General features: G+C 32.8%; 1 protein-coding gene across 1 annotated transcript in view; it reads right to left on the bottom strand.

Annotated features, from left to right (window-relative positions):
* The window catches only part of Mmp16 (matrix metallopeptidase 16), a 282,987-nt gene that overhangs the window by 112,626 nt on the left and 147,026 nt on the right, over positions 1 to 23,335 (bottom strand). The window contains exon 4 of the mRNA XM_046458638.2: positions 13,237 to 13,541. Coding sequence (XP_046314594.1) covers positions 13,237 to 13,541 — 305 coding nt within the window. The remainder of the gene's footprint in view (positions 1 to 13,236; positions 13,542 to 23,335) is intronic.

Raw genomic sequence — 23,335 nt, forward strand, 5'->3', positions numbered from 1 at the left:
AGATTAAGCACACAGACCTGAGTCTCAATGAGTTTAGTCTGACATCGTAGACAGATAAACAAAAATTCAAACAACTAAACTCATAATTCATTAGCCATAAGCTTAGCATCTAAAATATTGCAGGCACAGTGGATTCAACAAATAAACTCCAAGTCTTGGTCTGTAACTTTCAGATGTGTGATCAAAATTTACAAGTGTAGCAAGTTTTGAGGTAAAAGTATGGATAATCTATTGAGAAGTAAAGACTCAGATGAGGAAACAAACATTTCTATCATGATTTTGTAGTAGGACTGAGTATTAGAGTTTAAAACTGTAGGCAGGGCAAACAGTTATGATCCAATTAAAATGCCTACATGAGAATTAACAAAAGTCTGATCCAAGGCAGAAGTGGCATGGATGGTGGGCATGGTATGGTCTAACAGAGACACAAAGAATTGACGCAATGTCACCAAGTTATTTGTAGACAGGGGCAGACATAAAGGGCAAACAAACAAACTGAACATAAACAAACTCAGGTCGACACCAGGTTTCTAGTTTGGACAACAGATGGATATTGATAGATTAATACAGACAAAGAAGATAAAAAAATATAGTAGATCTGGGGATGTAAGTTAACTTTTAAATCTCTTCAGTTTAAGGATCCTGTGGGGCAGAAGAATTGGGTCTGGAGCTCAGATGAAAATTGTCTTAGTTTAAAGACCTTTACCATCTTTTTTTTTTTAAAATAAGCTCTATTTTTATTAAAAAATATATAAATAGATTAAAAGTAAGCAAATACAGAAACATCATAAAAAGGACAGCAAATTATTTTCAAGATGTAAAGAAACATAAATGCCAAATTGTCTTCCAATGATATATTCTGCATGTGACTGCTCTATATACAGGCATTACAGATATCTATTTCATATAAATGATTTGCTTTTCTTTCTTACTTTCAATGCTACTTCACTTTAAAATGAAACAAATATTGTTAAGAATAATGAAGTCCAATTTATGGTTAGTGGCTTATTTTATTTCCTGCTCAAAACATTTTCCTGTATATAGTTAGAAAAGAAGCATTTGAACACCAGTCAGATTAAAAACTAAGAAAATTATTTGAAGACACATCATAGTAAAACTAATGAAATCTAAACAGAACATCTTACAACAGCTGGAAAAATGAAAAAAACATTTTGTTTAAGAGAGAAAAATTGGCATATGACTTCTCAACATTAACATTGAGAACTAGAAGACAATTATATGAGATCTTTACAGGCTTAAAGAATATTCAAAACTCCAAGATATTCAAAACTCCAAGAACAGCCTCAAATAACCAAAGCTATTCTGAGGAAAGAACCCCCTTCCCAATAGATGACTTACACTGCAGATAAAGACTTTCAGTAAACTACCAAAATCAACATTGATGAACAATACTGGTATAAGGATTGACAAGGAGACTTTATAAATTAAACAAACCATCCAGAAATAGATCCACACATATAATCTCTCATTTAATGACAATCATTATAAAGCAGTATAGTAGGGAACAGATGTCCTTTTCAGTAAATAGTGCCAATTCAACTGAATACCATATGGATAGAAATGATGAATGTTGGCTCTTAACCTCACACTATACATTTTAATGGGTGGCTCTCAGGTGGGAACAATTTGATAGAAGTTGGATTTTCATTTGTCTGAAGATTTCACTGGGAGTGAAGCATGGTTCACTCATACAGCTTGCAAATTGGTACTGGCTTTTTGCAGAGGTGCATCTCCACTAGGGTGTACTTATATAGTATGGGTTTCCACAAAATGGGGGTTAGACTCTAAAGGCAAATATCTTGATGAATGATGGAGAGAGGGGGGGAGAAAAAAAGATAAGGTACTAGCTCCAGATATGATTTATAACCTAGACTCAAACATCATATTAGAGCACTGGAGGCTGACTCATAGTGGGGTAGGGAGGGAGAGAACATGGGAGGAATATATAAATTCTAGATAGGGAAGAGGGGTGGGAAGGAAAGTGAGGGGGCAGGGGATTAGCAAGGATGGTGGAATGTGATAGACATCATTATCCAAAGTACATGTATGAAGACATGAATTGATGTGGACATACTTTATAAACAACCGAGGTATGAAAATTTGTTCTATATGTGTAATAAAAATTGTGATGCATTCTGCTGTCATGTATTTAAAAAATAAAACCAATTAAAAAAAATAAGTGAGTTACTAAGCACGGCCCATATTCACAGGGAGAGGAATTAGACTCTATTTTCTTTGGGGTGAAGGATACTTGGGATTGAACCTATGGCATGTTTCATCCTAGCAAGCACTCTAGCACTGAGCTACATTTCCAGCCCAAGATTCTGTATTTTAAAGAGACAAGTGTTAAATAATTCACGGACATGCTTTAGAAGTACCATCATAGCCACATGTATCTTAAACTCAGATTATAATTTATTGAATTATGGCAACTGGGAAGATAAAATTAATCTAGTTTCCACTCTTGCTATGAATGCAATTGTACAAAATTAATTTTTGTGAAATGCTGAATATATACTGAAGTTCTTTATAATATTTTCCTATACTTTTCAAGTATTAATAACCTTATTAAGCATATTTCACAACATTTTGATTAGAAAGAACTTCTGCCTACAAGAACTCAGAAAACCAATTATTTCACATCAAAAATTTTTAAAAGAAAATAGATAAAATACTGTCTGCTAAACTAGGTTCTATGTTTGAAGAAATTAAGAAATGTATTCTGCATATTACAATGGGAAAAATTAAAACCCCCAAATACAAAAGGGTGTACCATTTGAAAAGTCATAAAAATTAAAATATCCCTGGGATCAAATGAATACTGACCTCTCTAGACTTATCAATCATTTGTAATAGAACAGCAGCAACAACAAATACAACATTGGGGAAAAGAAACTCTTACTGAAAATATATTCCTGGAATAAGAAAAGGATATCCCCCCATAGGCAAGTAAAGGAGAGGATTCCCCTTTATCCTTCCTTGTGCAGGGTGATAATTTTGCTTTCTCTTTCTCTCATTTCCTGCAAATGATGATGTGGGAAAAATGAGAAAAGTAATCCATATCTTTTCTATTGAGAGACCTCTGTCATAATAATGAAAATAATGAAATAGAATGGTCCACCCACAAGAAACAGCTGTTCACAAACATTTATAAAACACAAATGAATAACATACACTAAAATGTGTCCTTTAATATTAATAACATATGCAAATGAGCAAATTAAATTTTTATCTCTTGAGTTGGTCAAAGTAAAGAACAGGAATTACTAGACAGAACATGCAGATGGGTAGCTTTGAATGGTTGATTTTTTTGTGCTTGGAAGCCATCCTACCTGGACTCACATCTATAACTTACTTCAAAGCATAATACTTAACCCTTTATCTTTCACTTTTCTCATATGTGAAGTTGGGATACTAACAATCTATATAATACAGTTGTAATGAAGATTACATGAAATTCATCTATAACACTTACCAGTACTTGGTATCCAGTACAACCAACATCATATTTATAGTTATGGTTAGGGTCAATGTACTGAACACTCTTACTCTTCAGAACCAATTTTTAAAAAGTTTAAATTGGTTCTGAATTTTTGAAAACTAACTATAAACATATTAAGCTCTTTTAAAAAGTTCATGGTCTTTGGCCAAATAATTATGTGAATCAATTACAAAGAAATAACCAGGGTCAGACAAAATCCTGTGTATAAATGTGTTAGTTATAGTATATCTAATAGCTAAAATTAGAAATAACTTTAATTTTGGCTTCTAAAATAATCTAAATAAATTATATATATGGCAGATTCATCAGATTGTATTTAAATATGTTTTAGTGAAATAGGAAAATGTTAGGCAAATAAAGTTCAGTGAAAAGGGTAAATAATTTAAAACTATAAACAACACAATAACAATTACATGTATATCTGCCCAGATTTACACCCTTATTTTATTGTGTAAAGTCTCTGTTCCTATAACAAACACCTGAGATAATAAACTTAAAAAAAGAGCCTGCTTCTTTTGGTTCACAGTTTTGGATGCTTCAATCCATAATTTATACCACTGCTTTATGCACTTGGTAGTATATCCTGGTAGGAGAAAAGAAAACCAAACTGGGTCAAATGGTGGTTCCATTCCCAGTTTTCCAAGGAATCTCCATACTGCTTTCCATATTGGCTGTACCAATTTGCAGTCCCACCAGCAATGTATGAGTGTACCTTTTTCCCCACATTCTCGCCAACACTTATTGTTGTTTGTCTTCATAATAGCTGCCATTCTGACTGGAGTGAGATGAAATATTAGAGTAGTTTTGATTTGCATTTCTCTAATTGCTAGAGATGATGAACATTTTTTCATATATTTGTTGATTGATTATATATCCTCTTCTGAGAAGTATCGGTTCAGGTCCTTGGCCCATTTATTGGTTGGGATTTTTTTTGGTGCTTAGCTTTTTGAGTTCTTTATATACCCTAGAGATTTGTGCTCTATCTGATGAGTGAGAGGTAAAAATTTGCTTCCAAGAGTAGGCTCTCTATTCACCTCACAGATTGTTTCTTTTGCTGAGAAGACACTTTTGAGTTTGAGTCTGTCCTGTTTATTGATTTTTGGTTTTACTTCATGGACAAGAAGTAAAAGAGAGAAAGAGGAAGGGGTTAGGAGTCTGGCTATTTCATTCAAGTGCATGTTCCCAATGGCTTGAAGACTTGGCATTGGGTTCTACCACTTTAAGTGTCACCTCTCAATACAGTACTATACTTGGATCAAATCTTTACCACATAGACCTTTGGGGGAATTTATGATCCAGTCTATAGCACTTATCTAGCAGTATATATATATATATTGAGGATAGTGATTAAAGACATTAGAAATTTCAGGGGTTACCTTGCGGTAGAAGTATTCAAAATGATCTTAATGATTTTCTTTTTAGCAACCAGTTTCACTGAGTTTTACAGTGAGAATATGTATTGCTTCCATGTTGAAAATATTATAAACTCTATCACAGTTGCAGATTCATTGTAAATTATGGCTGAAATACTAAATCAAAATGTTTATTAGTACTGCAGCTACCAGGAAAGAAACTAACAAATATTTATTTTAATATTTCTTATATGTGCCAGGTATTGAAGTAGATGCATTGACATATTAATGTTTAAATGGTGGTTATGTTCTTTTAAACTCCCATATCCTATATTATAAACATAGAGACAAATTCTTAATTAAAAAATGTTAAATATATAATGAATTTTATTTATTTATTTATTTATTTATTTAGTGCTAGGAATCAACGCACCCTGCCAGTGAGCTATATCCAAAGCCCTAGAGTTGTCATAAATATAGAATTGATATCATAATTATATTATCATCAATAAACTTGAGCTAAGTATTGAAAAAAAATAGTCCTCTTTATCTGAAGACTAAATAATTTTTTTTCTTGATCTAAATTATAAAGACACTCAGGTATAGATATGCCAGAGTTGGTATATATCTATATTGATATTTTTAAAGAATAATAGTTTTCATGGGGTCCATTATGTCAATTCTAAGCAGAGCAAGAAGCAGGCTACATCATCCAGCAAGAAAACAATCTAAGTTAAACAGTATCTGATTTGTAGGACAATCTGAGTAGAAAATGTTCAAGAGAAGACACTGGAAATAAAGTTGAAGACACTTACAAAACTGAAAGAATGTTCATTTAATTTTTAATGTGCTCTTTTGAACCTTATCATTTGACATCTATTTAAGTCAAAGTAGATTTAATTTCATCTTTTTCCCTGAACTAAAGGTTGGTGTCTGATTTTTAAATGTGCACAACCACTCAAAACATCAGTTTTAGCTTACTGCTTTCCTGACTTATTAGATATATTTTACAGAAGTGATGCCAAACTATTCAATAAAAATATGCTTTTTATTACCCATTTATTTATTAATTAGTGAGAAGATCTGTGGAGCACCTTGACTTTCAGAAGTAAGAATTTTAAGTATTCTTTAAAAATGTTTCTTATGTCCGGGTGCAGTAGCACACACCTATCATCCCAGCAACTTGGAAGGCTAAGGCAGGAGAATTATGAGTTCAAAGCCAGTCTAAGCACTTTAGCAAGGCCCTAAGCAACTTAGTGAGACCCTGTCTCAGAACAGATACTTCTCAGAAGAAGATATACAATCAATCAACAAATACATGAAAAAATTGTTCACCATCTCTAACAATTGAGTGCCCCTGGGTTCAATACCTGGTACCAAAAAAAAAAGTGCTTATGATGTTACGTTACATCATAAATTCAATATTACAAATACATATGTCTACCCTAAATTGTAAAATTTTACTATTGTTAATAGTGTAGATCATTAATATTTTCATTAAAATTTTATACAATGCTCAGTCCTTCCCCAGGTTTCTATTATGATTGATAACAGCAAAATTAAAATCAATAAAATTTTTGTTGAAGGAAGAGAACATGAAATTACAACATCAGACCTGTATGTTAACATCATAAATGCTGAAGGATTAACCGCAAATTTTTCTTATCTTTCACATTATGTTATCAATAACTCATAAGAAGTGTCTTTCAGGACACACATAGTTTCTAACATACATATTTTTATATAGGAATACTTTAACCACAGATACATTTTAATACCATGAAGACTATCCAAGTATTTAAGATATATAAATTATGTACATTTCCTTCCAGTGTCTTTTAGTAGTTTGCATAGCAGAGATCGTTTTATTATTTAGTCAATTGTGAAGAAATTTTTTATTGTTTTGTCTAGTGCTTTATAGAATTTTTTAAAACTTACATAATGTATGTATTTATGGATCTTATTTTATTTACTTTCAGTGAATAAAATTACTTCTGAAGGTGGGCATGCTGGTGCATGCCTGTAATCCCAGTGACTCAGGAGGCTGAGGCAGGAGGATTAAAGTTCAAAGCCAGCCTTAGCAACTTGGCAAGGCCCTAAGCAAGTTAGTGAGAATCTGTTTCAAAATAAAAAGGGCTGAGGATGTGGCTTACTGGTTAAGCACTCTGGGTTCAAACTCTGGTACTAAAAAGAAAAAAAAAAGTAGACTTCCAAATTACATAATACTACAATGTCACTTTAGAATAATACTTTCTGGCAACTACGTGTTCCTTTATTTCTTTTGCGTTATTTTACCACTCATCATCTTCTGAGATGGTGAAAGAATGTATAATATCTAGGCTGGATCTATCTACCTGGTCTTCTACCTCTTGTTCTATTCATAGCTTTCACATCATCATCTTTTTGGGAAATGGCTTATACCAAAAACTTCCACAAGTTTTCTTTTTATGGTCCATAGAAAATTGTTTATGAGGTGTTATGTTGTTTCCAATATTATTTTTCTGGCTCACTAGATAACATATTTTCAGTATAGATTCTTCTTTTGCATTTTCAAGTAGATGTACCCTTTATCAAATTATTTGTTATCATTTTAATGGTACCATTCTGTTAGTACTACCTACCTAACCCTGGGCAAATTAACAAACTTTTAGTGCCTAAATTTATTTACAAATTGAACTGATTATATTACCTACTTGTAAACTTGTACAAAAAAAATAAGTGAGTTAATATATAAAAGCTAATTTGGAATAGTATCTGGGACATACTAAATGCACAAGTAATTTAGGCCATTAATATTACTTTTTGTTTTCTTCTTCAGGCATCTTTGATTAAAAATAATCAGTATTTTTGAATTACCTGTTTTCTTTTATATGCTAGCCTTTTCAACTAAAACCTGGAAAGTAGGGTGACATCTCATTGTCTTAAGTTGATTTCCATTGGTTAAAATACATGCAACAGGTTGGAAACTCCTCTTGCCCACCATTTTGTCTTTTGATACATTACACCATGTGTAAAAAAAAAAAAAAAAAAACATTGTGGTTTACAAGGTTGATTTATCCTCCCTTTCTAAATGGGGAGAAAGGTTTTATTGTCCCATTTGATGTCAAATTAAGAGGAAGGTGACAAATGTAAGGACAAGAGTCTATAAATTTGTTTAAACTGAATGGAATTTGCTAAAATGAAAGGATAGATGATTTTATACTGATGTGGCTGTTATTGTGGCAAAAAATGGACAAAATTAAGGTAGAAATTTGTTAATGGTCTTGAATAATTTAAATAATGCAAAACTAGCAGATTTTTTATTTCAAGCCAACTGAATTATTTCAAAAGCTTAAAAATATAGTTTATATTCATAAAATTGGCTAAATTTTAAACATTTAATTTTGTTTTGTTGATGACAATCCAGATTTAAGGAAAAAGAACCTATTTAAAAATGAATTTGAAGGAAATTTCCTACACAGACTATAGAAGGACAGAAATGACAGAAATTAAATAATCATTAATAGGTCAAAATTCAAATGAAAACTGATTATGATTAAGCAACTTACCTATGGAGTTGTATGTAAAATCCAAGTAATATTGCTTATCTCCTGACATACTGGTGTAGAAGTCACTTATTAGTTATTTATTTAATCCACTGCCTTTCTCCAGTGTTCCTTGTGATTAGGTGTGGCCATGGGGTTGAAATTTAGTTAGTGGAACTTGAGCAGAAATGTTATAGACACCACTTGCAGGATGGACACCTAAAACCTTGGGCACACTTATCTCATTTCTTTCAATTGCTGCCTGAATGTTGACATCTGAGGCAACCTTGGATGCCATGTATTAATTATGGCTAAAACTCCATTCTATGGGAGAGAGCCACTCTCTCCCATCAAATGCACAAGAAATTAAATTCTACTGTGTTAAAAGTCATGGGCATTTCTCTCTTACATTTATTAATAACTATCTTATAGGCTTTTAATGTTCATGATCAATCTATATATTTTATTAATACTGTAATAATGACATAGTTTTTGTGAGCGTGACTATATCAGTTAGCAGGCTGTTCTCTAATTGCACACAACTTGATACTGCAAAATGATCAAATGAAGCTACATAATGGAACGATTTCAAAAGAGTTGACACTATCAAACTTGAAGTCACTTAGTCTAGTGAAATAAAATAAACTTTGTGAAATAAAGATCATTCCAGGAAGGTTTTAAAGCAAACAACACATGGTTTTCAAAACAAGTAAAAAAACACTGCCATGAAGGTGAAAGCCAAATTTCTTTGAGAAAGAGAGAGTTTCCAAGATTTGATAAAACATGCTAAGGTAAGAACTATGCAGTAGAGAGATCATTTTAGAAATTAAAATATCAGTAAGTTTGCCTGTTTAAGGACAGGTTAAGCCCTTGACTGCTTAGTCACATGGAGTCCTTCCCTTGTCTTCAAAAACCACAGTATAAATAGCTCTAGATTATTCCCTCAGACTGTGTTGCTGACTGACAGACATCTTCATAATAGCCAGTTGGCATCTATCTCCTTTCCTCAAAGACAAAAGTTCAAATCCTGTACCTCTGAGACATGTCGTGTAGCCGTAGCAGATGAACATGAACAGAAAGTGTGGGGAGGTATCAGACAGCTGCCAAATATCTGGGTTTACCTAGGGCATGTACTTTCTGTACTAGTGTACCCAAGATTACATCTTTCTTACAGAGTGTTAACTCTCCATGGTTGGCATAAGTCAGGTCCATTGACTCAAGAATCACATCATGAAAATCCTTTGAGTATTCATGAGTGAGTGGGCTGGGATGAAATAATAATTTCACATTGCAAAACAGAATAGATTTAAGAGTTTTGATGTCTCAGGTGACATTTTTATCATTATTAATCTCTCCTTATATTTTTGGACAGCCTGCCATAAGAGTGATATGCCCTTGACTTTAGGCTATGAACTTTCAAAACAGTAAATAGTCTTTGTATTGCATTATTTCTGTTAGCAGAATTGCAACTGCAATGGTAAATAGGACATTATTTAGATATTATTCTATCCCAAGTTTTATATATCATTATAATAGATATTTTTTTTTGTTCAGAGATGATCATTTTGAAATCTCATTACTACTTAGATATTTGTCTATTTAGAAGTAGCTTTGTGGGGGCTGGAGTTGTGGCTCAGAGGTAGAGTGCTTGCCTAGCATACATGAGGCACTGGGTTCGATCCTCAGTAGCACATAAATAATTAAATAAACAAAATAAAGGTATTTAAACAAAAAAGATATAGCTTTGTGATAGGTTTGTGCTTATAATTTTAATTCCACTTAAACTTTATATCATAGCCAAGGAAACTATAAGCTAATGTAATCCAAAATAAAGTTTAACATTCTAGAGTTAAAATTTCCAAACTACTGTCAATATATTATTTTCAAAACCCTATCATGATAAATATTTTCTTTTGAATTACTCTGGATATATTTTACTTATTCAGTAAACAAAAATTAAAAACTCAATAAAAATAAATAAATTAAAAAATAGAAAAATGGCATAATTTTTTTAGGGATGTATGTGTGTGAAAGAGACAATGAGTATGTGTATGTGTGTGAGACAGAGAGGGAGAATGTGGATATTTATTTTAATTTACTTAATGGCCTTCAGCTTGAGTTTTCAAAAAATATCATGACTATAAGCAAATTGATAGGAAAGTAGATAACAATGAATTAAGGGTTACTGGCAACCTAAGACACCGTTTATCTCTTTTGAGGTAGACAGAATTCAAATTGCCTTCATTAGCTGAGCAATATGCTGTGGAAAATGAGCTGGGTACTTATCAAAAGGCTTTTTCATTTGCATTTTCACTAAATAACCAAGCTGCTCTGTTTTCTCCTTGCTCAAGAGCTGTAAATAGGATAGGAAGAAAATAATTCAGGTAAGTAAGCCAGGGGCATTCCAGGACTAGATTAAAGAAAAACAAAAGTTTATTGATGAAGATGTAAAAATTTCGTCTTGTATTATTTTTGATACAATAGTCTCACATGCAGTTTGGATCTAGTATATACAAAGGCATGAATTCTCCCCACATTCCTCAGTACCACAAGCAAAGCTAGAGGCTGTTCTTTTGATAAATGATCAATACTTCAGCCTGACACTACCCTGGCTGCCCTACTGTTTCTGGTTAAGAGTTTGAATTTCAATTAAGCAGTAAATCTTTATGGAATTACATTTCCTACAGTCAATTAACATCTCACTAATCCCTTGCAATTCTGAAACATTATTATTTTGTACAGTTCTTTCCTTTAGGCACATTCACAAGGCGAAACATTCTTATTTGAGTGCTAAAGACATATTTTCCTCCAAATGAAAAACCAAGTATCAAACAACTGTTTTAAGTTTTTAGTCATGTGCCTGTATGTGCAGAGAATGTTCTATCTCCACAGTATAAGTTAGGAAGCAATCAGATAAACCAGTGGATTCTCTCAGTGACAAGTGACTTAAAGTGATTGCACACCTACAGGCCACATGCTGTATTTCATATTTTTTTCTATATATCCATTCCTTGAAAAACAATATACAAAACAAAAATAATTCACAGCAATGATCATACTCAAATGAATGTAAACATTCCCATTTCCTATGTCATCAAATCCTCTTACCGAGTTTTTCTTAAAAACTTTGTCTGTTTTTAAAAAGTGTTGGTTGATGTCTTAAAGACTCACTAATAGAGCACACATCCAAGAATTATCACAGCCCTTCTTTGTCAAGGATTTCAGCATACTAAGACAAAATATTGGCAATTTGATAGTTTTCTCCTTCATATAAGATTTTAATACATTTTAATTTATGAGGCCAAAAAGCCAAATTAACACAACTTCAAAACTATAGATTTTAAAATTTCAGCATAAAGAAGTGATACGTATTTAAGGAGCTAGACATATTTAATCTTATTTAAACTTTACACAATGTGTACATGTATGGAAATGTTACATGTTGTCCTGAAGTATATATAGTTATTAGTTAAAACATTAATTTAAATTTTAAAAATAATGTGACTTTAATAATTGGATATATAATTGCAATAAAAGATTATTTTCTGTTTTCATAACTTCAAGACCATTATTCCCCTGGAAGCAAACATACTTTTGCCTGTGCCAACAAAATTCTCCCATTAGAAGTACCACTCTTTTTAATAATTTAGAGTGCAAAAACAAAATGCTAACAATTGACTTGAAGTCTGAGTGATTTCATTGGGATGATTGGGTGACTTTGATAAAAATAAAAGAAAACTTCATTTTAAGTGATATCAGGATCAAACTTTTTTTTTAGTTTTTTTTCTTTTTTTTCTTATTTCTTAGATACATCGCAAAGAATCAAACTTTATGGTTCAACAACCATATTGCCAGATATTGTATTATTAGATGCTCAGATATAGTTTATATAGTCCTGCATAGAAAGAGCTTCCACTCACATTCTTCATAGCCTGTTATTTAAACTACATGGTAAGAACAAGAAAATACACATCAGACAGAGGCTTTTTGAACTGATGGCTATTTAGCCAGCTTTTAAACATTAATCTGCTTGACTCCAAGGTTTTTGGCTTTTCATTCCACTACACTTGAAATCTCCTGATAAATCTGTCTCTTGTCTTTTAAATAAAAAGTTTTGAAAAATATAAATATAATTTATTTTGGAAAACAAGAACAGTTATGTTTTCTTTGAAAACTGATTGCTATTTTAACTCAACCTCTGTTCTATCCATTACATGACTGAACCCTGGGTGTCCTAAATATGCGAAGCTATTACAATAATCCAGCTAACTAAACCTTCTAATGCATTAACAAAGCTTCATTTCATGACTAGGCTTAACTCATCAAGGAGGAATTAAGAGTTTTATTAGCTGATTAGTTGTCATCAAAGCTATGCATTCTTGTAGTAGAACAACATTCTACAATAGAGAGGAGGAAAAATATTTAAGTCTTACAAGAATTAGGCACATGGATGCTTAAGAATCATATAAGTCTAAGATGCTATAATTGAATGTTAAAAAAATCAGAATCAAAATATGCATTTTTGTCTAGAAACACATTCCTTTTATTCAAGTAACTATCATGTTAGTTGTTTTATCATGAAGTTGTTTTTAAATTTATAGTATTTACAAATACAGTGTAAGGTTTTAATCTTTAACCAAAAGAACATATGCATAACTATATTATCTACTGACTCATACCAATTCTTGTTCTAAAACATAACAAGCCTTACATATTGCTTTATAACTTTAAAGGAAAATTTAGAATCAATGCCTTACGCTTGTAAATTAGTAAATCCCTGGGGTGTTCTAAAAATAAAAATAAGTCTACTTACACTGCAAAAAAAATATAAACTTACCATCATGATTAGGATTTCCTAGTGTCCATGGCTCATCTGAATCAAAATGAGTATCTCCTCCAATTCCTGGTCCAGGGAAATAGGCATGTGCCAAAAATCCTCCCTCCCCATCAAAGGGAGAACTGTCTCCATGAAAACCAGATGCAAATATAATGGTTATATCCACATCACGTTTGCCATTTTCTAATTCACTGTAGGGAACTTCTTCAAATGTCAGAGGAGTTACATTCTGCCACACATCAAAGGCACGGCGAATAGCCTTACGGGTCTCAGGGTCTCCTACTTTAGGAGTTACGTTCTTTATGCTGAAAGTTAGAAAAGACAATAATTAGCTTGGCTCTATTATGTCAACCTTATTTCAGATTTAGATCATAGCTCAGTAAAATGTAAAGGAAAAAACTAATAATATTAAATTAAAATGAAATTTATGTATTCTTCTTGTCTTCATAGCTAGTTTTTACTCTCTTGGGATCATTAAATTATCAGTAGTATAGTGTTTAATTATCAAAGTTATCAGTGAGAAGATCTTTGCAGAATGGTTAAATGGTTAACAGTCAATTTGCCTCCTGGAGAATAATGCAGAAAGGGAGATCTGCCAAACAATCAAACTTGTACAACGGGTTCAATTTAAAATAAAAATTTCAATTTCTTCATGTTTTTAAATATTTAGAGGTACATCATTGTATCTGCATACATCAATTTCAAATATTGTACTCATGCTTTTCTTTATTTATGAACACTAATTCAGCAGACATTATCACTTCTTAAGTTTTAAACAGAAGATTATAATTTCTGATACACTATTATTTTAACTTTTCTAATTAAAAATGTACTGAGTAATCATATGAATTTAAATCAGACTATTTAGTTTGTTCTTATGCTAACACAATCGATGAAATATTATCAATATTATTCTTCATTATGTTTATACTAATCAGATATTTATTTTTTCTAGATAATTTTGTTTTTTTCTAACTAAACATAAATGAAACTAATATGTATGTATATGTGTGTATATATGCATAAAATAGATATGCATATATATATGTAAATAAATATATATTTATGTATGTATAGATTTATATAAATGTATATATTTATATAAGTATATTTATATATTTATATAATATATAGTTTTATGGTTTGGATATGAGGTGTCCCCCAAATCTCATGTGCGAGACTATGCAAGAAGGTTTAGAGGAGAAATGTGAGAGTCTTAACCCAATGAGTGATCGAGATCTACTGTGTGGTAACTGAAGTGGTAGGGTGTGGCTGGAGGAGGTGGCTTTGGGATATATATTTGTATCTGGCAAGTGGAGACACTCTTCTCTGCTTCCTGTTCACCATGATGTGAGCTGCTTCCCTCTGCTACACTCTTCCAGTATGATGTTCAGCCTCACCTTGAGCCCCAGAGAATGGAGCTAGCCTTCTATGGACTAAGACCTCTGTAACCATGAGCCCTCAAAGTTTTCCTCCTTCTATAGTTCTGGTCTGATCCTTTAGTCACAGAAGCGAAAAAGCTTTCTCTCTCTCTCTCTCTCTCTCTCATATATATATATATATATATATTTTTTTTTTTTCTCCTCTGAGGATTGAACCCAGGGGTGCTTTACCACTGAGCCACATCCCCAGTCCTTTTTTATTTTTTCATTTTGAGATAGGATCTCACTAAGTTGCTTAGGGTTCTAACTAAATTGCTCAGGCTGGTCTTGAACTTGTGATCCTCCTGCCTCAGCCTCCCAAGTCACTGGGATCACAGGTATGTGCCACTGTGCCTGGCAAGTCTGTGTGCATGTGTGTGTGTGTGTGTGTTTTGTGTGTGTATGTATTTATTTAGTAATTTTTTTACAGAACTGGGGATTGAACCCAGGGCCTTGTGCAGGCAAGGCAAGCATTCTACCAACTGAGCTATATCCCTAGCCCTAGTCTATATATTTTTTACGTTGCAGTACAATAAACCCTTGACATGAATGTACAACACTGGGTAAATTCCATGGGAGTGATAAGTGAGTTTCAAACCCTTTCAAACAATAATGTCTTCCAAATATGAATTTATACTAAGAAAATATTTTAGTACAAAAAGACTATAATGTTCAAGAACTGGAAGCTAGTGATGGAGTGATAGTCAAATTACAGTGTCTCTAATGTATGTCATTGTACATATAGAACTCAAAATTATTTTGCTTTTAAAATTTATTCATCAACATATAAAAACTTTTAGCCAGGTGTGGTGATGCATGCCTGTAATCCCAAGGGGTTGGGAGGCTGAGGCAGGAGTTCAAAGCCAGCCTCAGCAATAGTGAGGTGTTAAGCAACTCAGTGAGACCCTGTCTCTAAATAAAATACAAAATAGGGCTGGGGATGGGGCTCAGAGGTCAAGTGCCTCTGAGTTTAATCCCTAGTACCCCCTCCCCTGCCAAAAAAAGTAAAAACTTTTAATATATACTCTCCAGTGGCAAAGAATAATATGGAGACAATATGCAACCCAATTGTAACCATGTACAGATAACCACAATGGCAGTTAAGAGTTATGCTAAAGTAATAATTGTATTATTTGAGCATTCACTATAAGCCAGGCAAGCACTTTACAACATCTAATTATATTCCTGGAACAACCCAATGAGATGGGCTTTTATACCTATCTTACAAAAAAGGAAGTTAAGGTTTATAAGAATCTAGAGAAATTTTTCTAAGTGTCAGATCTGGAGAGCTCTAAAAAGCTTCATCCTAAACATTGTCAGAATCCATTGTCTTGAATTCTATTGCTAGTTCTTTATAAGAAAAGTAAGGTTTCCAATGACTAATTAATGGTAACTATTATTCATTATATACAAGAAAAAAGAAGCAATCCAAGTAGAAATGGAATGAAGGAGAGGAGTACTACAGAAGGAAATGGTAAGTGGAAGGTCTTCAAGTGGAGATAATCTTAGTAATTCAAATGATAGCATGGTACCTGGTATAGGTTAGAAAGCGGGTGGGGTGAGGGTCAGGACATTGCTCTGAGTCACTGCAGCATCAGGAGCATCTTATTCTTCAAATAGATAACTTGAGCCATGATGTAGAAAATATATTAAAGCAGAACAAAAGTTGAAACAGGAAGACCCATTGGGAACTATTGTAATTACAAGTCTAGGCGCTTTGGACCAGTGGTAGTAGAAGAGACACTGAGAAGTAGTTGTATTTTGGATGTGCTTTGACGATAAACCCACTATAACTTATGATTAGTCATAAGCTCTGAGAGAAAAGGAAGAGCTGAGAAGGCACCACAATTTTTTTTACCCCAGCCAAGCCGTGAACAGAGTAAAAGAATTCATGCCTTCTCAGGGAGAAAGGTAGGCAGTGTTCTGTTGTTAATTTGTTAGTTGGCTTTAATTCTGTGTCCTACTCAGTATTGTTCTCTGAGTTATATTTTGAGAAAGAATGAATGTCTACATTGAGCACTACAGACCTATGTCTAGCTTGGTCTCTAAATTTCCTGTTTTGTGGGTGAAGAGGTAAGCAGAATAATGTCGGAACTCTGAATATTGACTTACCATATAATAGGTACTGGCCTAGATGCTAGAATCTTCTGTTACAGTGCTCACATATTTTAGTGACAAGAGATAGATAGTGAAAAGAACATAAAACAGTGATAATTTCAGGTGGCAACATGAGGGGTGGGAAGGTGAGGTGAAGAGATTATAAAAATTATTTCAATGACAGGAGGAATGAAAAGAAACCCAGTACTGAGTTTCCCACCAGAAGGAACAATAAGCAGGTCAAGCAAACTGGGTCAGTTCAGAGCATGTGCCTGCTGAGTGAGTTGGGGTAAAATGAACATGACAGACAATGATACAAAATGAGAGAGGACTGGTGGGAATTGGATTGCATTCTGTGAAGGGGGAAGCCACTGCAGAATTTTAAGCACAGAAGTTCCTTGATATTATTCCAGTCACAAATATGGAAAATGGAGAGGGGACAAGAATGGAAATAATAAAACATTTCAGAAGTCACACAAGAGAAGATAGAAATATGGATAAGGATGATAGCCATGGAGACCAATAAGACTGGTTTTTACTATATTTTCTAAACGATTACATTTTGCCAAATTTCCTAAGAGAACTGTTAATGTGGATTGGTGATGAATTCCATGTGAAAAAGAGAAATTAATTGTTTACTTCAAGTAATAAATAATAATACAAATAGGAAAAATAAAATTATCAGTATGACTTATATACAAGTACACAATGATTCTGAAAAAAACAAAGCAAAAATACAGTAAAGAATAATGAATGTGGAGCACTGTTTGGATTTGAAAAATACATCCTTGCATTTTTTGAAGCTACGTACTAATGAACTTCCAAAATACTTCAACACAATACATGTGGTGTCATTAATAAATATAAGACATACAAATGTGCTTCAGAATCAGAGCTCAAGTTCTGAAACCGGTGCAAACAAAAACAGGAGTTTAGAAACTTTTATGCCATTGAGAGGTATATTTTGTATTTACTAATATCTAAAATAAAAAGTGCACAGAGAGATCATGTGTAATAAGAATAAAATAGACTGATATTCTGAACAATTCTAATAAGGGATGCGCAAAAGATTAAATATACTAACAAAAAAGAAATGCTATAAAATGAATATAATGAAAGTTTATTCTGAAAAACTTAACAAAGCTAAATTAATTTTAAAATATTTTACTTGCTTTTTCTTCTTTTTGATAAAGTTAATATACTTCTTAAGACAATGGGTTTATTTTTCTCAAGTCTGTATCTGGTTATTTCATTATTCTATTTCACTGATTCTTTTAAACTTCAATTTTAATACATTTTGGAAATTTAACATAAAAAGTTGATAATAGTTATCTTTGATATTAGATCACACCTTATACAATTTTACATAAAATTGATGAAGGGAAAAGTTCTAGATGTTACTCATCAGAATACTGGTACTGGCAAAAAAAAATGTATGTCATTTAGCTGACAATAGGTCTCTGCAAAGTTAGAATTTTCTAGTTTTAACATCATCAAATTCATATCAGAATAAAAATTCTACATACTTAAGATTATTGATCCTTTCATTTTTGTATATACTGATAAATCTCAAAGTTACATTACTGTTTTATCTCTAATAGAGAAAACAAGAAAAAATAGCTATATACCTTTGCAATAAAAAATATTATTCTTGTGTCAAAATTATTTTTATATGAAGAAAGTTAAATAGCATTTACAATTAAACAGAAAATTATTTATTTGGAACAGCTCACTAATATTTTATGCAAAATTATTATCAACTAAAGGAAATCTACTATATAGGAAAATAGGCATTTGCTGAGAATATAAACTAGATAAATATCATGGTTGAATTATGAGAATATATAGAGAATAAATTATAATGTTCTATCATGATAAATTGAACAAACTAATTTACTTTTATTAGTATTATTTTTGTATAGTCATGGCTTCACAACATTTTTATGTACCAGAAATTGTCAGGGAATGTAAATTAAATATGTAATCCCTCCAACAAAACTTACATTAAATAATTGGTTATTTCTCAAGTTGCTGGCTTTCTAGACAAGACAGATTTAAGTACATATACCTTGGGTCTAATTTAAAAAGGGTCCCTTTCTCAGTTTATTATTATGTGTCCCCTGGACACATGAGTTGAGTTCTCTTTGAAGTCAACAGGATCATCAAACTCAGTGTGCTTTTTGAGTTCAGAGGGAATGATGAAAACATTTCTCCTAATAAACTGATTATTCTTTAGCAACTTCTGAGTACTTTAAATTATTAAAGTAAAATAACTTCTAGTGTGCTTTCAGTTGTCATAGAGGCATTCATTTAAAATCAAGGGTAGCTAAAGGATGAATATACTGTGAAAATCAAAACTAATCAATATAACATATCATAGCATTACATGAATAAATATATTATGACTTTAAAAATAGGCTCACCTAGCAATTTAGGTTCCTGTCCCAATGCCCCTCCACTACATAATATTTTGAAATCTAGAACTCTGAAAAAAATTACTCGATTTTATACAGTATTCATCAAATTTGGGAAATAAAATCTCTAATAAAATTGTTAATAAGTTTCTATTATTTTGTGAAAAAGCTTAAGCAAAACCTACTTAGAATTTATTCAGCAACTAACTTCAACTATTATAAAAATGGCTTCTAATTTACTTGACAAATGAATATAAATTTCTTAATTTAAATGGCACGAATGATGGAGAAGATTGATATGATGGTTAATTTTCCAATAATTTAAAATATTATATTTTCTAAAGGACTATAAGCATTTTGAGAATAACTGGAAATCTCCCCTCTAAATATTCTTTATATCATGTTGGCAAACTTTAGATTTAATCTTGAACTCTTCCTCATGTGACTACATTCAGTGCCCTTTACCATTTTGATTTATTTAGAGGTGTACTTTGGTTTGCCAAGAAGCAATAAAAAATGTGTTTGCCATAAGAGAATATATACATCATGATAAGTGTGGGGAGCTGGCTGCTCGGAGTCACTCCATGATATATTCAGAACAGCAGTTTTCAGGTTGTGCCTAAACCCAGTTACTCCATTTTGAAAAGCATTAGTTGGCCATGAACTACTAGAGAACAAGTGCCAAGGTAGAATGACTCCACACCTTGTTTATAAAAGTAAGCAATCACCATCTGTCCAGCATAAGCAGGAAGCACAAACTGATAAATAACTTTTATGTGCCAAGTTATCAACTAAGTCAAGGAATCCCTTGTCACATAAACATCCCAAATCATATTAAGAACACCAGACATGGGGGTTTGCTAATCCCACCAGACATTATCCCCTCACCTAAGATCCATAAAAGGAGAATCCTCCCATGACTGGACACAGTGGCACTTTGACCCAGTCACCTAGTCACACATCAGGAGCCTAACCCAGAAAAATTATCAAAAATTCAAAGATGACAAATCTCTGAATCTCTGTCCCTGGGCTTCAGCAGAGTGCAGTTTCTCATGCCTATGATGACACACACATGGCCCTCTTCCAAGGTGACACCTCAAGCTGACACTTCAAGTTCACACTCTCAAAGTGAAAATGCCATCCCTCTGGACCTTTTGCTTAGAAAACTCCATGTAACTGGTGAGTTAAAGTCCTTATCTGATCATTTATGGTGGTTCAAAATCTGCATCCCTTTCTCTCTGCCTGTGCTCTGATTTCAGCATCCTGTAATTCTGCAGCTGTATTAACCCTTTCTTAGTCTTTCTATTATATATGCTTGCACACATGCACACACACACAATGATGTGTATATATCATTGTGTGAAGTGTAATTTGTATGTTAAAGAGATTAGAAATTAAGACTGGAATAAAACCACTTGTGTTTGTCTGGCTTATGACTACCAGGTGACTTTTGAGTATTTGGTAAAGTACCGCACCTAAAAAGTAGTGTAGCCTGTGAAAGTATTGTTATTAATTAAATCCTGAAACTATGGAAAGACACAAATGTGTTGGTCTATGTTGATGGCATGGCTTGCTCATGACAAAAGGTGTAGTCAACAAACCAAACAGAGAAATTAGCATCAGGAACAATTTGCTGTCTATCAATATTATCAATGTACTCTTGCAATTTTAGTTTTTTCAGAGTCACAATATGCCATTGGTTTATAATGAGTTTGTTATCAAATAAAACCTAGATTCTACACCCAAATCTTGTCTGCACCTTGTAATGGAACACTTCAGTTATCCTTTCCATGAATAACTATATTTTGGGCACGAATGTCAGATTTTGTATTTATATTTCTAAATATAGTAAGTAAATAGTAGCAAATGTTTTTATAGTACTTATATATCAGGTAAGTTCTTAATACGTTTTAAATGTTAACTTTAAAATTAAATGTTCTTAACTCTCATTCTTGACTTTCTATATTCCTGTTAAAATATACTTAAGTATTTTTGTGACTTGTTCAATAAATTAAAAGGAACATTGATGAGAATTGGCATTTGCTATCTACAATGTTTCAACCACTGTGCACAATTTATTATTTTTTCCATTACATTACTTGTTTTTCCCCAAGCCTTGTGAGGTAAGTATTGTTACAATTCTCACTTACATGTAGGGAAAATGAGACTTGGATATAAGGAACTCAATTATGGTTTAATGGGTAGTGAGCTTCAGACTCAGGATTAAAATCCAGGTCTTTCTTACTTTAAAACAGGGTTCAGCCACATGCTGTCCTTATGTAGAACCTTAGAGATTCCAGGGACAAATACCTAATTATTTCAATGTACACAACTGTTTGAGGTTATTGTCAGTACAGAAACCGAGCTAAAGTGAAATTATTATAATCAATTCTAAATATAACAGCTCTTATCCCTCCCTCCCTCCCTCCCTCCATTCTTCCTTCCTTCCTTTCTTTCTTTAAAAGAAGATGTATGGTCAGTATCATAGGATTCAGAGATACTGAATAGGGTGCACTCTCAAGAGTCTGGAAATCAACCAAAAAGTCTACTTTCTGAAATGGAAACGATGAGTATTGATACATGGAATTATCTAAGCTTATGGTACTTATCAATTCTTTCTTTTGAACGTGGTTGGAGTGTAAAATGAATTCTATTGTTTTCTATATGGATAACCAATGATCACAGTAATTTTCTAAATGAAGTAGCCCATCCTTTCCATCTGATCTAATAAATCTACCCTGGCATAAATAAATTTTGCTGATATGTGTAAGTCTGTTTTTCTAATCATTTGCTTGTGCTACTAGCCTATTTGTCTATCTTTGAGGTTATGCCATGTAATTAGTACTCTTAATTGGTATTGATTTGAAATAAGTCCTCATATCTACTACGTGAAAGCACCTTGATGCTTTCCTTGGCATTCACTCTTCCTCAAGATATTTTTGATTCAGTGTGTTCCATTATGCCCCAAAACTCTGGTGGAGCTTTGGTTTGGATTAAAATGCATTTGTGGAAGACTTAAACCTTCACCATATTTATTTTTTCTATAGAGAGTAAAATATTCCTCTACATTTATTTTCGGCCTTCTGTTACATCTTTCAATAAACATTCATAATTTTCTATATAAAAGGCTCACAATGGTAGTGTTATTCTTTGCTCTTATATTTTTTGTGTCTATGTTAAGTGCTATTCTTTTTAAAGACTGCACACTGCATATGTATATATTGTCTATTTTGATTTATTACAAAGATAGCTATGCACTTTCAGTGTTCTGCATTAAGATGTAAACTGCACACAAGTCATCACTCCCCAAAATGAATGCTTCTTCAATCTATCAGATACTTGAAGCCACAAGGCAAACTGGAGAAAGGGGTAAATGCATAAAATCAGAAATTTCCAATACCAATAGCCCCCAAAGCCAGGAAATGGATAGGACACTTGAATAGAAGCCTGGAGGAGCTTGAGAATTCAAAACACCCAGGGACAAAGCATAGGGGCTCCTCAACACACTCATGAGCTTTGCCTCTAGAAGCCCCATCAGGTTCGAAGTGAAGACCATTTGAGTAAAGGGAGGAAGGATGGCCAGGCTCTTCAAATGCATACAGGGTAGGGATGAATCTCCATAATGAAGCCTGCCTTGGAAGAAAACTATTTTTTTCAGAGCCTTACCTGATCTAGGTGAAAAGCAATTAAACTAGGAAGCTACCTCTATCCTTTCTGTCCCACCAAAAGGAAGAGGGAAGGCGGCAAAGAGGGAACTTTTTTGAAGGTCAAGCCCAGAGAGTCAGGCTCACTAGAAAGAGATTTAATCATAAGATTACATACTGCTTCTGAAAATTACAGAACCCTAAAGAAAGAACCAAAGAAGACCTTAGAAGATGGAAAGATCTACCTTGCTCTCGGATAGACAGAATTAATATTATCAAAATGACCATACTACCAAAAGCACTCACAGACTTAATGTAATTCCAATCAAAATTCCAATGACATTCCTCATAGAAATAGAAAAAGCAATCATGAAATTCATCTGGAAAAATAAGAGACTCAGAATAGCTAAAGCAATCCATAGCAGGAAGAGTGAAGCAGGTGGCATCACTATACCTGACCTTAAACTATACTACAGAGCAATAGTAACAAAAAGAGCATGGTATTGGCACCAAATCATACTGG

This window comes from Marmota monax, unplaced genomic scaffold, assembly GCF_021218885.2.
Source record: "Marmota monax isolate L192 unplaced genomic scaffold, Marmota_monax_Labrador192_F-V1.1 WCK01_AAM20220418_F8-fsc00147, whole genome shotgun sequence".
NCBI classification, from domain to species: Eukaryota; Metazoa; Chordata; class Mammalia; order Rodentia; family Sciuridae; genus Marmota; species Marmota monax.